The 15,514-nt window shown below is 39.9% G+C and overlaps 1 protein-coding gene across 8 annotated transcripts in view; it reads left to right on the forward strand.

The window, feature by feature from the left end:
- The window catches only part of LOC111874244 (calpain-A), a 218,810-nt gene that overhangs the window by 179,635 nt on the left and 23,661 nt on the right, over nucleotides 1–15,514 (forward strand). For all 8 annotated transcript variants that reach the window (XM_023869579.2, XM_023869583.2, XM_023869584.2 and 5 more), the window contains 5 exons: nucleotides 307–488; nucleotides 1,078–1,331; nucleotides 4,839–5,002; nucleotides 12,595–12,812; nucleotides 13,789–13,831. In XM_023869579.2, the coding sequence (XP_023725347.1) occupies nucleotides 307–488; nucleotides 1,078–1,331; nucleotides 4,839–5,002; nucleotides 12,595–12,812; nucleotides 13,789–13,831 (861 nt within the window). The remainder of the gene's footprint in view (nucleotides 1–306; nucleotides 489–1,077; nucleotides 1,332–4,838; nucleotides 5,003–12,594; nucleotides 12,813–13,788; nucleotides 13,832–15,514) is intronic.

Raw genomic sequence — 15,514 nt, forward strand, 5'->3', positions numbered from 1 at the left:
CCACGTCACAGTGTCATAATTCTGACCAAAATTTGATATGCATTTGTCATTTCCTCATGTGTGCCACATATCTTTCCCATTTAATCCTCCTTGATTTAATTCTCCTAACAACATTATGTGAAGAGTATATATTATGAAGTTCAAGGAGTTTTATTATTTCCTCTATACCACACCTTAACATGAACATATCAGAATATGTTTTGGACAAACTTTGTGGCTGCTATGGAGATTAATATTTATGTAATGTTTACTGACATCCCTTTTGTCAATGAATGAATTCTGACTATTCTACGCATTAATTTGTAGCCTGATCCAAATGTTGTGGAAGCGCAGACACCAGAGGGCCTCATCAAGGGACATGCCTACAGTGTAACAAAGGTGAAGTATGTTGACATCCAGACACCACGCAGCTCAGGGAAAATCCCTCTCATCAGAATACGTAACCCATGGGGTAATGAGGCTGAGTGGAATGGACCATGGAGTGACAAGTGAGTGAATGTCCCATTTCTGAAAAAGATTTGCTACAACTTTCTTATGCTGTCATCATATGCATATGTGCCTGTACCCAACCAATTGGTCTCTGACCATAGAAAGATATTATCAACGCTAGTGTTGTTGACTGTATGGTCCTGAAGTTTGTGTGCTGAGAGATCTTGCACATTTTGTGTTTGCCTCTGTTTGAAGTGTACCTACCTCTGTATGATGAATGTTTTTAAAACTTTAAAAGTTATTACAGTGTTAAAAAAATGGTCATTATTTCTCATCTAATCCTGTGATGACCTGTCCATGTCGTGTGAAGCAGTATCACCATGTGTCTTTAAGAGTACTTTTTCATTTTAAATAACATGCTTAACAAATATCTTATTTCTTATGGGTGACTGGTAGAATTCCATAAGTAATTAGATATGTCTGTCAGTAGGTGACACTATATGCAGTTTGTTGTATGCCATTTGTGAGCGTTACAGGTTGAAAGTTCCCAAGCATAGAGACATGTGATTTGTACTAGGCAAGGATACGTATTTTGGGTACAGGAACATTGGAATTGTAAGAAGTGTATTTACCTACCCTCTTGCTCAGGTCCCCTGAGTGGAGATTCATTCCAGATGAGGAGAAGGAAGAGATTGGCCTCACTTTTGATGAGGATGGTGAGTTCTGGATGTCATACAAGGATTTTCAGAAACATTTCTCACGACTTGAGATATGCAACCTGAATCCAGATTCACTGACTGAGGAGGAACTGCTCAGATCACACAAGAGAAAGTGGGAGATGAGCATGTTTGAGTGTGAATGGGTCCGAGGTGTCACTGCTGGAGGTTGCAGGAACTACCTTGGTGAGCATTTATTTGGATGTGTTTTCACTAGACTTGTTTCCATTTGCACTATGGTATAAATGACCACCCTTTTCTGATTCCAAGAGACTAGCATTCATTGAGACCATTATTATATGATTTTAAAAATAATATTTATAATTTCCTTCAACAAATTTATGTAATATGAGGGTTGGAACTTTAATAGTGGCAACACTGCTGTAGAGAGGTCATGCAAAAGAACCAAATAATGTTGCTTATACCATGCGTTAGTTATATACCTACCTTACCTCAGAGCAAATGGACTCACCCTTCCCACATCATGCGCATGCGCAGTGACAAGAAGAACAGAGCCTCATGTTAGCTGGCAGTTGAATGTAGTGTTGTCATGATGTTTTTGAAACATGATCAACGGAGTTGGATAAAGGTTGAATGTGTCAGAGGCCGTACAGCATGACAGTGTCATCAAGGTCTTCAAGAGGCTGGGGGGGGGGAATCTGCATTGCCTTACAGAACACTGGCAAGGTGGGTAAAAGCCTTCAATGAGGAACGCCAAAATGTGGCAGACATGCGTCGTCCAGGTCATCCTAGTGTTAGTGAAGAAGTGAAGAAGAAGTGTATGCTCTTTCCATGTCACTGGAGAGTGATGACGCCATATGATTCGTGAACTGGCCCGAGTGACAGGATTAGTGCGTACGACTGCATCACATTCTGAAGGAACGCCTGGGCATGAGAAAAATTGCATTACGATCGGTTCTGCATGATTTGACAGAAATGCAGAAATGGCTACGATACGACGCTGCTTGTAACCATTTGGAGCGCTATGAGCGCGAAGGAGAGGCTTTCTTATGGCATATCATTACGCTGGATGAGAAATGGGCCAAATCGTATGAGTCACAAATGAAACGCCAGTCGAACAAATGGAGTCATTATGAGTCACCACGAAAATCAAAAGTTTGTCAGAACCCCAGAAATGTGAAAGTTATGGTGATTTTCGTGTATGACTGTGATGGTGTTATCCTAATGCATACCGTTCCCCGACAGCAGACCGTTAGTGCATAGTATTACTGTTCATTTTTGGAACACAACCTGCGAACAGCTTTGAGAAAGAAGCAGCGACACTTTCTGCTAACACACCCATTATTTAGCAGGACACTGCTCATCAATTTGCAGTGCAAGCTGTGGCTGATTTGTTTGATTGATGGGGCTGGGAAGTGCTGTACCATCCACCATACTCCCTAAACTTAAGCCCTTGTGACTTCGACTTGATTCCTAAGATGAAGGAACCACTTTGTGGCATTCACTTCAGAACTGTTCCAGAGATTTTTCAGGCAGTAGACCGCTCCATTCGAACTGTCAACACAACAGGTGCTGCTAAAGGTATCCTACGACTTCCACTTCGCTGGCAATGGATTGTACACAATGCTGGTGACTACATTGAAGGACAGTAAAACTTCGAAACATGCATCTATTTTGTACTGTTGTAAAGAAATAGTTGCCACTATTAAAGTTCCAACCCTCGTTTTACTAGGTCACACCATTTCTTCATTCTAACATTCACCTGTATATATCCTGTACTAAATATAAATTTTCTCCTGCAAGATACTACTTAAATTACTGAAAAGAGCTCAGATTGTCAGTTGTATACATAATGGATTCACATGTGTTTCTACAGCATGATTGCTCTGCATTTGCCTATATTTTGGATCAGAATTATAGGTCAGATCACATCTACACTCAACTCTCGATTATCCGGGGGTGGATAAACTCGTTTGCGGCTTAACCGGGGCTATTTTGAGGCCTATATGTTGTTTAATATTCATTCACTTTTGTTTCACTTGGTGAGTTGTAACACTATTTTCGCACTAGTGTGAACCGAGCTCTGCATTTTTTGGTTCCGTTATGCTAAAACAATGTTCTAGGGTAGGGGTGAAAGAATGCAAGTATTTGTGGAAAGTTCCAAGGACAGATACACCACCCCAGTTAGTCTCTTTGTATCGATCTTCAAGTGCGTTAGCAAAATGTCAGGGTGTGAAAGGAAGCGTGTTGTGTTAAGTATTCAACAGAAACTCGTGTGAGCTGGGCTTTGAAATGTTAAGCAGTGATGAAATCGTAAGTTCAGTGGGGGTGCAGCCAGAAGAGCGGGAAGATAGTGCGAATGAGGAAAAGGTGGACAGTGCTGCCAGTAAGAATATATCAAATGGTGCTGCTCTTAATCATTTGGAATCCTTACTAGACTATCTTGAGAGTGAAGAGAACAGTTTATTAAGTGACAAGCTAATATTACATAGGCTTCGTATGGATATCCGTAAAAAGGAAAATGGCGCGAAAAAGCAAACAACAATATTAAATTTTAAGTGTTAAGTGTGAATATTCGTAAAAAGTGTTGGATGTTGTTGAACACTGTGATTGAAATAACTAATTCATACTTCAGTGTAACGTAAAAAAAGTATTAAATAGGCCATGAGATGACATAAAAATGAGGTTGAATAAATTTAAATACAGGTAGGCCTATAGTATTATGAAGGTACAGTATTACAGTACTACTTTTAATAAAATTTGTCTTAACCGGGTTTTCGACTAATCGTGATTTCCATCCCCACCATTATCCCAGATAATCGAGAGTTGAGTGTAGTTATAAGATTGATAGCTTACCTCTTTCTTGATACTCTCTGATTTTCACTGCATTTCACTTCCCCCTGAGGGAAAATGTGGCAAATTAACAAGTGTGGTTGTTGGCGAATGTGTTGTTATTATAGTCAAATATGATCGCACTTTAATATGGAATTTCCTGTGAGATTGGAAAAAAAATTGTATGCCATAAAACTGTGGAATTAAATGCAAATATAACAAGGCAAGGAGCAGTTAACAAAACTGAAGCATAAATCTGTTGCTGGCTAATGACTGATGCTACAAGACAAGACACATACCAATGTGTGGAGGAAAGGACAATTTTTCAGATGACCTATACATGTGATCATTTGAATGTAATTTGAGGAAGTATTGTGGGTTTTTCTGTGTAGTTGCATTTCTAGTCCTTTGGCCCTGGCATTTCTGGCAGGTGGGACTGTTTCAAAGTAAGTCCATCGGGCTGATGTGTGGAACACTGTAGTGAGGATTCAGATTCCCAGAATACATCCATGGTATCATGGCATCTCTCATCCATCAACTGGAGTGCATGGAACTTATTTTTCTCCACATCAGATTTGAAAGTTTGTACTACATTAGTTGACTGATAAATATGTGTAGTTGAGTCTATCAGAAAGTGACATTTCAGACAGCATAGAAAACTCGAAAGTTGTCATTACAATTTACCAGACTGATGATACAGATATTTAAAAGAGAAAACAACGTTGCTGTACTTTCTTGAATATAAAAGCAGCTAGGAGATCAGGTTTTTTTTTAAATAATGAAAGAGTGCTGTACAAAATATAACATTCCCTCAAATACTTGCAGACATGATGTGGGTTGAGCAGTGAAAATCTCAAAGAAATCTGCCAGATAGATTGCATTGTTTTTCTTTTGTTATAGAAACATTTTGGCACAACCCACAGTATCGCATCACACTGGAGGACCCTGATGAAGAGGATGATGACAACAAATGCACTGTCATTGTGGCGCTGATGCAAAAGAACCACAGGTCACAGCGCAAGATGGGCATTGAATGCCTTACCATTGGGTTTGCCATGTACCATGTAAGAACATTTTGTGTTCTAAGCAAGTAACTATCTCTGTAGCTGAGGGTCTCATTTGAGCAGTAGATATTTATTCAGCTGGTCAAGAAATTGCCTGTTTCTTAGAATCTGAAGATTATCTTCCACAAATCTTGGACAACTGATTTTATGCCAGGCCCAGTCCATATAAATTTTACTCTAGCTAGTTCTTCTGTAATAACTTTTTTTTTGGGGGGGGGGGGATTACAAATGGGAATAATGTTTGAAGTCTGACAGTTCGGTAACTGGACAGTTTTGTGTGGCAACTGACAACCTTGATGAACTGGTGTGTATTATATTGTGTTTGTATCAGATAGTTGTTCCGTTTCAGTTTGTTTTAGGCATGTATGCCTCAAATTTTTTAGATTGAATCGAGAAAAAGATCTGGATCTCAATTTGAACATTGATTTTTCTTTCTTGAATTCAAGAATTTTCTGATCGCTGGTTTTGCTTAGATGAGAGGGCGATGCTGAAAGAGATCATTATTGTAATTTTCCAAATGGAAGATAAGTATTTTATCCCCTTTGGGGTAGAAATCAACAGGTTGTCATCATGAATCTGAATTTTATGTGTGCGCACGTGCATGTGTGTGTAGGTGGTATTTGAATCTCTTAGTGTAGCCATTAACAACATTTCAAAACCTCTAATGACAGCTTGCGGACTTCAGGACAAAAGAAGTATGATTGTCAAAATCAGTGGTTAGAATCATCTTTATATACTGTTTTGTATCAAAGGAAAGTTCTTTAAAACAATCAACCAAGGTTTCTGTCTTCAAGTTTCAGAATATTTATAATATTACAGTCATTGAAAAAAAGACCATGTATTTGAATGGACAAGTGGGTTTTGCTTCATTCAGCATGCTTTGCCACTTGACTTGGGGGGGGGGGAGACGGACAGTCAGAAGTCTGATAGCAAGTACTGTGAAGATGACCACGTTCATTGAAGGTTAATAACAATGCATTGTTTTTATAGAATCAGTCAGTTTTTTGTCAGACCTCATATTCCAAGCTCATTGAAACTTACGTGTCACCAGGAATCCAGCAAATTATGTTATTGAATATGTTAATCATTCCTATTCCATTAAAGTAATGTTTGTAACACACCAGCAATGATCATGTTTCTCTAGTTAATATACCAAATAATAGACTTTTCAGATATAACTAACCACACTGACTCTTTGACTGGCACGAAGGATATTTAAATCCCACCCCTGTCCTGGCAGGCCCTTTAAGCTTTAAGTCGCTAAAATGCATGTGTTTACTTTTTTCTAAATAACTTCAACAAAAATTGGTTTTTAAAAACGAAATGTTCAGGAACTAATAAGAAGACAATATTTTATGCAAGAAATGTCTTTCCATACCTTTTTATTAGCTTTTCTTCGTGTGATAAACATTGAAACATTAAAGTTTGCGGAGAGCCACACCACAGCTTGCACACATGACACTTGTTTCTTTTCTAATCTTGTGCTTAGCACACACGCGACGCCTTCTCATGGCACCATTCTTCTTATTGTTACTGGGAGGAACATGGACCATTTTGTGTGTTTTCAGGCAACCCTCTAGACGATTTGCTGGGTCTTTCACTGGTGGTCTTTTCAAGGTCGTGGGCGGAGGCGTGACTGCACTCTAATCTGATGCAATAGATTCGTCATCCACTTCATTTCTTGATTCTCCCTCTCCACACTCTTTCTTTGGTTCTGTCATTTTTTCTACACCATCCAATATAAAATCTTTGAATTTGTAATTTCTCTTCTTGTATTTTTCGTTTGTTGTGTTTTTTTGAATAGAATGAAACTATTCAACGCTGCCATTTGCAACAAGAAAAACACCAGTTTCTTTGTCCACTTTACAGTTTTGCAGGAACAAGGATAATAATGCAGCATTTGATCAGCCCTGTCGGCCCCTCTCATATGTTTATTATAGTCCCCAATTACCTCAGTTTTGCATATTTTTTCTCCCTTGCGATTCGTTTTTGCAGATTCCACGATTTTTGCTGTGTGAAGAGTGGAGATAAGTTTGACGTCTCTTTTATCTCTCCACACCTGTATGAGACCTGCCCCTTCCTAGAAAACACAGATTCCCCCTTTTTTTCAAAATTTTTACGTCATCCTTTAGTTCTTTAGGAGCTCCTCTGTCCATTCTGAAGGTTCCACACGCATAGGTATTTCTCTGATAACGTCTCACACAATTCTACACTATTGTAATAGTTATACTCGTAGAAATTATACCCTTTATCTAGAAGCTGGGGCCCAAACAGATCGACAACTAATTCCTTTATAGCTCTTGATTTTCCGCAGTAAATTTCAAAATTCCAATATATTCACTTGTTGAAGAAAGCAGTCTTCTGGGATTTTGCACCGTGTGTGATGTTAACCGACGTTTCGGAGGAACGTATCGCCTCCATCTTCAGGGTAGAAGGAAAAATATAAGAAATCTGCAAGCGAAGAGGCCGAGAGAACCGGTAAAAGCAGACTGGGTTTTACCGGTTCTCACGGTCTCTTCGCTTGCGGATTTCTCATATTTTTCCTTCTACCCTGAAGATGGAGGCGATACGTTCCTCCGAAACGTCGGTTAACACCACATATACACGGTGCCAAATCCCAGAAGAGTGCTTTCTTCATAGTCACCGCCGTGAAAGCCTCAAATCTTACATATTCACTTGTTGATTCACAAACAAGATAAGCCTTTATACCGTACTTATCAGGTTTATAAGGCATATATGCTCGGAAGGTAAGACGTCCTTTCCAAGCGATCGTTCCTTCATCTATTGCAATTTCCTTTTCAGGGATATATGTGTTTCTAAATTTCCCCACTAATGAGTCTATAATTGGCCTAACTTTATACAGGCGATCTTCACAGTCAGCTGGTCATGCATCGTCAGCAAAGTGAAGAAATTTTGAAATCTGTTGGAACCGCCACAAAGACATCTTTTGTCCATACCATGGAGTGTGAAATAGGGGCCTAGTTGACTAATATTCTTCAGTTTCAGGGCGTTTGTCGATTCGTGTCATGAACACAATTCCTAAGTATGTCCAGATTTCATCTGGTGTGACATATTTGTAATTGTGTTCTTGAGAGTGAGGAGCTAACTCGTGTGTTGAAGTGCTGGTGAGCATAGCGATTGGTTTCAGTTACGATGTGATTTACTAAGTCGTCATCCAGAAAATTTTAATCCATGAAAAGGGGTGCATCTTATGTGTTATATCAGTTTTGATCCCGGAACTACTAGTAAATGGAACTATTGTTGGTACAATGTCTCCGTACGTTCATGAGATGGGCGTGTCAGGCACCGCACTCGTGGTAGGTAAATGTTCATGATTACTGTCTTGTGGATCATTGTCTATCACTGTATTATTGTCACTATCAGCTTCATCTAATTCAGCAGTCATTATTTCATCGCCACTTTCATCATCAGTACAAATCTCGTTCACACTTCCAGCTGGTCCGTAGGAACACTCCGACACTTGCTGCGAGAAGCCATGGTGAAACTGAATGAATATGAAATATTGTCTGACCTTTTCCTTGTGGGAGGGTTCTGACAGTAATATAGACCCCCACAAAGTTAACAAGGGTTCTTTACAACCATGCACAAAACTATCATATGTCTTTGGTTGATGAGTGCCAAGAGAGCAAAGAAGGGAAGAGATTATCAAAGCACTAAAACACGCCAACGCCCAAGAACGGCTGGTATCGTCCGGGTGTAAAAACGCGCCCGCGCCAGTTAAAGAGCTAACACGATCTTTGTTTCTGATACCTCCTCCAACCATATTATATTTTGCATCCTAATTGTAATCATTTTCTAAATATTCTAAATATAATGACTACACAACAGGTTTGGGTTGGAAAAGTATTCCTTTTGCACTAGTTCTTCTAATGTACAAGTGATTACAAATATTCCTTCTGTTGGCTGCTTGGCACCCTGAGCTTGGTAACTCAGTGATTTCTTGTCACAATTATAGTCCCTTGTTGCACTGAGGTAATTGGTAACTAAGAGCAGGCTTGGGCAGGAGAACCAGAACAAAGACTAGCCTAGTGTATTTCTTTATATAGACTTGTTGCAGACAGCATAGGCAACATTGTTCCCAACAGTACCTTGACTGTGTTTTGTCTCGTATATAGGAGACTATGTGATATTTCTGTGATTCCAACATTCCTCAGTCTGTGAGTTTTAGACATCCCAACACAGTATTAATAAATCATCACTGGCAAAACAGATTTGCATATTTCATTGCAGATTATGTCATCCTGTTTTTACATCTTTGGATTTCTCAATTGTAATTTTTTTTTACATAGCAAGGTTATCAGCCTTGCAACCAAACCCCAAGCTGGAGGACCAGGTCTTTGTATTTATGTCTCCTAGTGTCACTGTGGTCCAGTTATATCCCCAGTCATCAGGTTCCCTTTCTGTTGCCTTCTGCGACTTGCAAGGCTATGGTGGAGGTATTCCATTTGCCTTAACATGGGAAGTATTGGTAATCACTGGTACAGAATGACTGTTTAATCTTTAAAGCAGTTTTATATATTCTGACTTTACTGTCATCAATGTTCCTTTCCTTATATGTTGACAAAACATATCTGTTCTCCTTCTAATCTCTGGTATGAGTGTAACTTCAGTTACAGATTCCTGGAAAGAAAGTACTGTAACTAACTGACTGACCAACTGACCAACTGGCCAGGTGATCTACTGATTGGTCTTCCAACCTGCTGACTGACCAACTGACTGCCCCACTGACCAATCACTCTGTTGTGAACAAGACCTCAAGCAGTATTCTTACTACGTCACTTTATTACTATCTCACATAACTAGAACACAAATATTGAACAAGTCGTTTCACAGTCACTCATTTAGTGCTACCACTCTCACTAGAATGTAGAACTGTACGTCTCTCTGTCTGGGCTAACCACTCTCTTCTGTCAGTGCACACTACGCACTCACAGTACACTGGCTCGTCACACACACTGTACACAAACACTTCTATCAGTCTTCAGTTTCTGTCTGCCCACACAGGCTTTTGTTTGTACGCTGGTTGGTGAATGCGTATCATGTCATGCTGAGTCAACGGTTCTGAACACACTCAGTCAGTGACTACTCACACACTCACCCCATGGAGCATAGTTCTTCTTGAGAAAGAGCTGGTGTTTGCTAAGTTGGTCAATGTCCCCACCTTTTATGGAAGTCTGAGCTTTAGTATTGCATGTGCAGAAGGCTACCACTGGATTGAATCCTGGACAAGATGAATCCAGTACTCACCTTAAGATTTTCATATTGTCCTTCCAACTGTGGCAGGATTTCCAACGTGACATGATGAAAATAAACTCCTTTCTTAGCAGTGCACCATTTAACCCCATACTGAGCCAGTTCAGTCCACTTCATATCTTACACCTTATTTTTAGCCTTCTTTCCCTATGTTTAAAAAAAGGATGCTTATGAGATCATCTGTCTGTCTGTGTATCCCCACCTAATTTTTGTTAGGGAGCTGATGGGATCACCTTGCTGTGTGTCTCTGTATCCCTCCTAATGTTTTTGTTTTCTTTGTGGTCCGTGTAATATCAAAGGAAAGTAGGCTATTTGTTCTTCCCAGAACTTCTTGTTATAAAATCCAATCCAGTTTGACTTATCTATCTACGTTTAGATCTTCCATTTGAGCTCCTCCCTTGAAATATTACAACCAAAGTTCTGTGTCTGTCCTCCCTCAGGTGCGCTGTATGTTTCTCCCAGCTTATACATCCTGATTAAATTGCCCTTAAAATGTTGTGTGACAAATGCACGTTTTCAAGCATTGTACTTATGGTTATGTAACTTTCTGTGCTGGTGAAGAGACCTGTTGAAATTAAGTGAGGAATCATTTTGTGATAAAGCATAGTCTTATACTGTTGTACATTTTCTGTGTGTATGTGTGCGCGTGTGCACATGTGCATGCATGCACGTCACCAGGCAGTTTGGCACACTTTCACGCTTGAAGCTTGTCATTGGGAGGCTCCTGGTTTGAATCTCTTCTGAGGTACTGATAGTCCCAACTTTTGTTATGGCTTTTCTAAGTCCTTTCCTCAGAGATTAATGCCATGATACTTTCTTGAAATAGGCTGCAACTTCCTCCCTTGAAATCCTTACCTGCTCATATTTACGAGGGTCATACTGAAAGTCATGAGCAACATTTTTTGTAAAGTAACATGCTTTATTATTGACAAACCAAATACACCACCTCAATCTACAGACCTTTCTTTATTTTTCCACATAATCGCCACTTCTTTGTACACATTTCTCCCAGCGTTCTGGGAGTTTGAAAATTTCCCTTCTGTAAAATTCTGTTCCAGCCATCCGAAGACACTGACGCACTGCTTTCTGAATTGCCTCCCTTGTCTCAAATCGTTGTCCATGCAGCTGATCCTTCACAAATCTGAAAAGATGGTAGTCGGATGGTGCCAGATCAGTGCTATAGGAAGGCTGTGAGAGAACTTCCCACCTGATCTTTGCAATTGCTTCCAATGTGAGGTGAGCAGCGTGGGGGCGAGCGTTGGCATGTAGGATGATGATGTTTCATCCCAGACGTTTATCGCACAATTCACAATGGAGCTTGTGCAGTGTCTGGACATAATGAGCAGCATTGATGGTTTGCCCAGGTTGCAGGAATTCTGCCTGAATAAACCCCTCTGCATCCCAGAAGACTGTGCCGATCACCTTCACTGCTGATGGCACTGTCTTTGCCTTCTTTTTTGATGGAGAATGCAAATGCCGTTTCGTTTCAGGCTCGAAATGGTGAAACCAGCTTTCATCACCTGTCACAGTACAGAGCAAAAAATCATCGCCTTTGTATCGCTATCTCTGCGGCAGTTCTGAGGTGATGGCTTTTCGCTGACGTTTGTGGTCTTCGGTCAGTAACCGCGGGACCCAACGAGCACAAACTTTCCTATAGCCCAAGCTTTCAGTCACCTCCTGTACTGCACTGAGCCCTATTCCAAGTTTTCAGGCTATTGTGTCCACAGTCACATGCCTGTCATCTTGAATGATCTCATCCACTCTTTCCTTGTTGTGTACAGTTGAGGCTGTTCGAGGACGACCCCTCCGAGGCTCATCTTCGATGCTGGTGTTCCCATCTTTAAAATGTTTCACCCATCTTCAAACACTGCTCGCACGCATGCACACACTTCCATAAGCATGCTGAAGTCTCTGGTGAATTTCTGCAGCAGGGATTTCCTCTTTCACAAGAAATTCGATGACAGCACGCTGGCGAAACGACATCGTTTTTGGCCATTTTGTTAGGAGTGATACTGGTCATGTGATGCAAGCTATTGATGTCATAAGACACTCAAGGTTAACACAACAGCTGGTTCCACCTACCACTGTACTCTCTTTCGTCTGCTGTTCCCAGGTTCCATGCAAAAAAAAGTTGTTCGTGACTTTTGGTACGACCTACGTACATTCATCTTCCTACATCACATTAGGTGAAACAGCATATTATATAACAACATAATCAATCAGTGCATCCTTTCAGGCTTACTTTGTATCTCTCTTCCACATTATATCTTTGTAATTGATACAGTCTAACATGCAGCATGTGTTTGTATATATGACAGCTGAAAGATCCAGACAATCTGCCGAAGCCATTGGACCTCAATTTCTTCAAGTACAATGCATCTGTTGCACGGTCCCAATCCTTTATCAATCTACGTGAGGTTAGCTGCCGGTTCAAATTGCCACCTGGAGTGTATTGCATTGTTCCTTCCACATTTGAGCCGAATGAAGAGGGAGAGTTCATTCTACGTGTCTTCTCTGAACACAAGAACCACATGGAGTGAGTACATGACTATCTTACACAGACTTCCTTCAGCCATTATTATGATGAAACCCATAGATTAATCATTTTTTTTCCTTGGCACTACAGCCCCAGTGGCCCTAGGCCTACCTCCATGAACTTCTCCATTCACTTCAGTTTTTCCAGATCGTACACAAACTAAACATCCATGCCCTGAGTGGGACTCGAACCCACAATCCTGGTTTCCAAGCAAGCGAAGACAGTACATACCTTAGACCGCTCAGCTACTGTGATCAGCCAGATTCATCATTACAATTATAAATTCAAACAAGGGACCCCATTCTGAGTCACTTTGATCCAGTTAACATTTTCAGAACTTGTACCTTTAATAAATGTTAATATTATCTCTCCATATACACTATGTACTTGTCTCCCAGATGGCATGCTCATGATTTTTTGCAGAAACTTTTGTGTGTTTCCATGTATACTATGTGTCCTGCCCATTTGAACTAGTCATGATATGTTCCATGATGCATATTTATGATGGCAGTGATGAACACAGGGTTCATTAAAAGCAACTAATTTCTTCAGCAGCTGCATAACTTAAATTATAACTATGAACATCTCCAAGAAAATCCTTTTACTATGAATATGGTTAATTGTTTTTTCCTTACTAAGTTTTCCACATCATGTATCTCTCCCAGTTATGCTGCAAATGAGAAACTCTTATAATATTCTGGTTTGTGACACCCTCAAATATTGGAAGAACCTTCCAACATTCTGGGCCAATCTGCTGCCCCTGTATTCAATTTTGCTATGAAGGTGGGAGCAGTTGGTTTTTCTGAAACCTCATAGGGTTCTTGTAATACTACACAAGCTAGAAAATTATATGTACTGTGTCAATTGCTGTGGAAGTCTCAAATTTTATATTAAAGTGTTGCTGATATTTTTACTGCAGCCTTAGTTACTGTGTTTGTAGTTGTGACAGTTTGATATGATTTTTGTCTCTTTGCAGAGAGAACGATGAGGAGGTTGGTCTGGGGAAAGTTGATGATAGAGTGAGTATGATAATGATTCATCTGCATGTGGCACATTTGCCATGGCCATGTATGTAAAGACTTGACCCTATATGCTCAAATATGCAAAATCAATTAAACTTAAACTTACTAAGTAGTAGTTTGGAATGAATGATTGATTAATTGATGGGATTAAAGTTAAATTTACTTAAACTGCAAACATATGTACAACTAAAACGCAATTGAAAGAACTAAAGAACAAAATAAACTGACCTGGATGTGATAGTGGTTGTCTTCCTTTCTGGATGTACTGTAATTGTTAACACTGGTCCTCCAGTGATAGCTCTTTCTAACAGGCCCAACTGAGTAGGTCTATCCTTCCCCACTCACCTGAAGACGGAGACAGATTCAGTCTCCGAAACATTGTGGTTTTTTGTCTTATATATATCAGACAATGGATAGAGTCCAAAATAAGCCTAATAGTTCTGTACAGCATATGCCACCATCAGAATCCTTTCCAGTCTATTCGTAATAGTGCTGCAAGCTGGAAGGTCACGGGTTCAAATCCTGATGAGGTCTCTGGATTTTTTCGATTGACCTAATCCTTCCAGGCCCACTATGGCCCTGTGGTTGACTCAGCCTCTAACAGAAGTGAGTACCAGGAATTAATTAAATAATTTTCCTGGGGAGTAAAGCATGGCTGGCGCATAAGGCTGACAACCTTACCACCATCTTTGAGCTGATTGTCTAGATAATGTGGGACCCTCAACGTCTCACAACCTTGTGGGCCTTCACGGCCTGTTACAGGGATAGCTTTACTTTTTACTTTAAGTTCCCATGACTTGGTTACTAGAGCGTAGTTTTTGAGACAGGGGTGCACCACATAAATGTGAAGAAATGTAAAAGACATATGAGAGAGATGCAACTTACCCAGTTTTTAAAACCAGGGAAGATGAAATAATATTCTTTGTCATGGGTTCCTGCATGACAAGAGGGATGTAAATCGAATAACCACTCACTCTGGTCATGGTTCTCAACCTGTGCTTGCAGGAAAATTTAAATATTGAAATTCTCAGATGAAGGCAAACAACAAATTCATACAAAATATTGGTTGAAAATCCTCAGAGAAGGATCTGCTGGCAGGACTAATATCTAAATGGGTTTTAGAGCAGTGTTTTATTGGACACAGGATGATGAATGTTATCAACATAGACTTGACAGAATTGTCTCTGTAGGAAGCTGTGGAAAACATCACTATCGTGAAGATAAAACTAATCATTTTGGGTTACAGATTAGTAGAGATTTTATTTCATAACATATTTTATTTTTTATATACTTAATGGAAGTGACTGTCTGAAAAGAGTTTCAACTTATTAGCTCTTTGACTGGCGCGAAGGGTATTTAAATCCCACCCCTGTCCTGGCAGGCCCTTTAAACCTTATGTCGCTAAAATGCATGTTGTTACTTTTTCCTAAACAACTTCAACAAAAATTGGTTTTTAAAAACGAAATTTTTAGGAACTAATTAAAATACCATATTTTATGCAATAAATGCTTTTCCACACCTCTTTATTTGTTTTTCTTCGTGTGATAAACATTGAAACATGAAAGTTTGCAGAGAGCCACACCACAGCCTGCACACATGATACTTGTTTCTTTTCTAACCTTGTGATTAGCACTCACGCGACACTTTCTCAGGGCACCATTCTTCTTATTGTTACTGTTA

This window comes from Cryptotermes secundus, unplaced genomic scaffold (assembly GCF_002891405.2).
Source record: "Cryptotermes secundus unplaced genomic scaffold, Csec_1.0 scaffold1171, whole genome shotgun sequence".
NCBI classification, from domain to species: Eukaryota; Metazoa; Arthropoda; class Insecta; order Blattodea; family Kalotermitidae; genus Cryptotermes; species Cryptotermes secundus.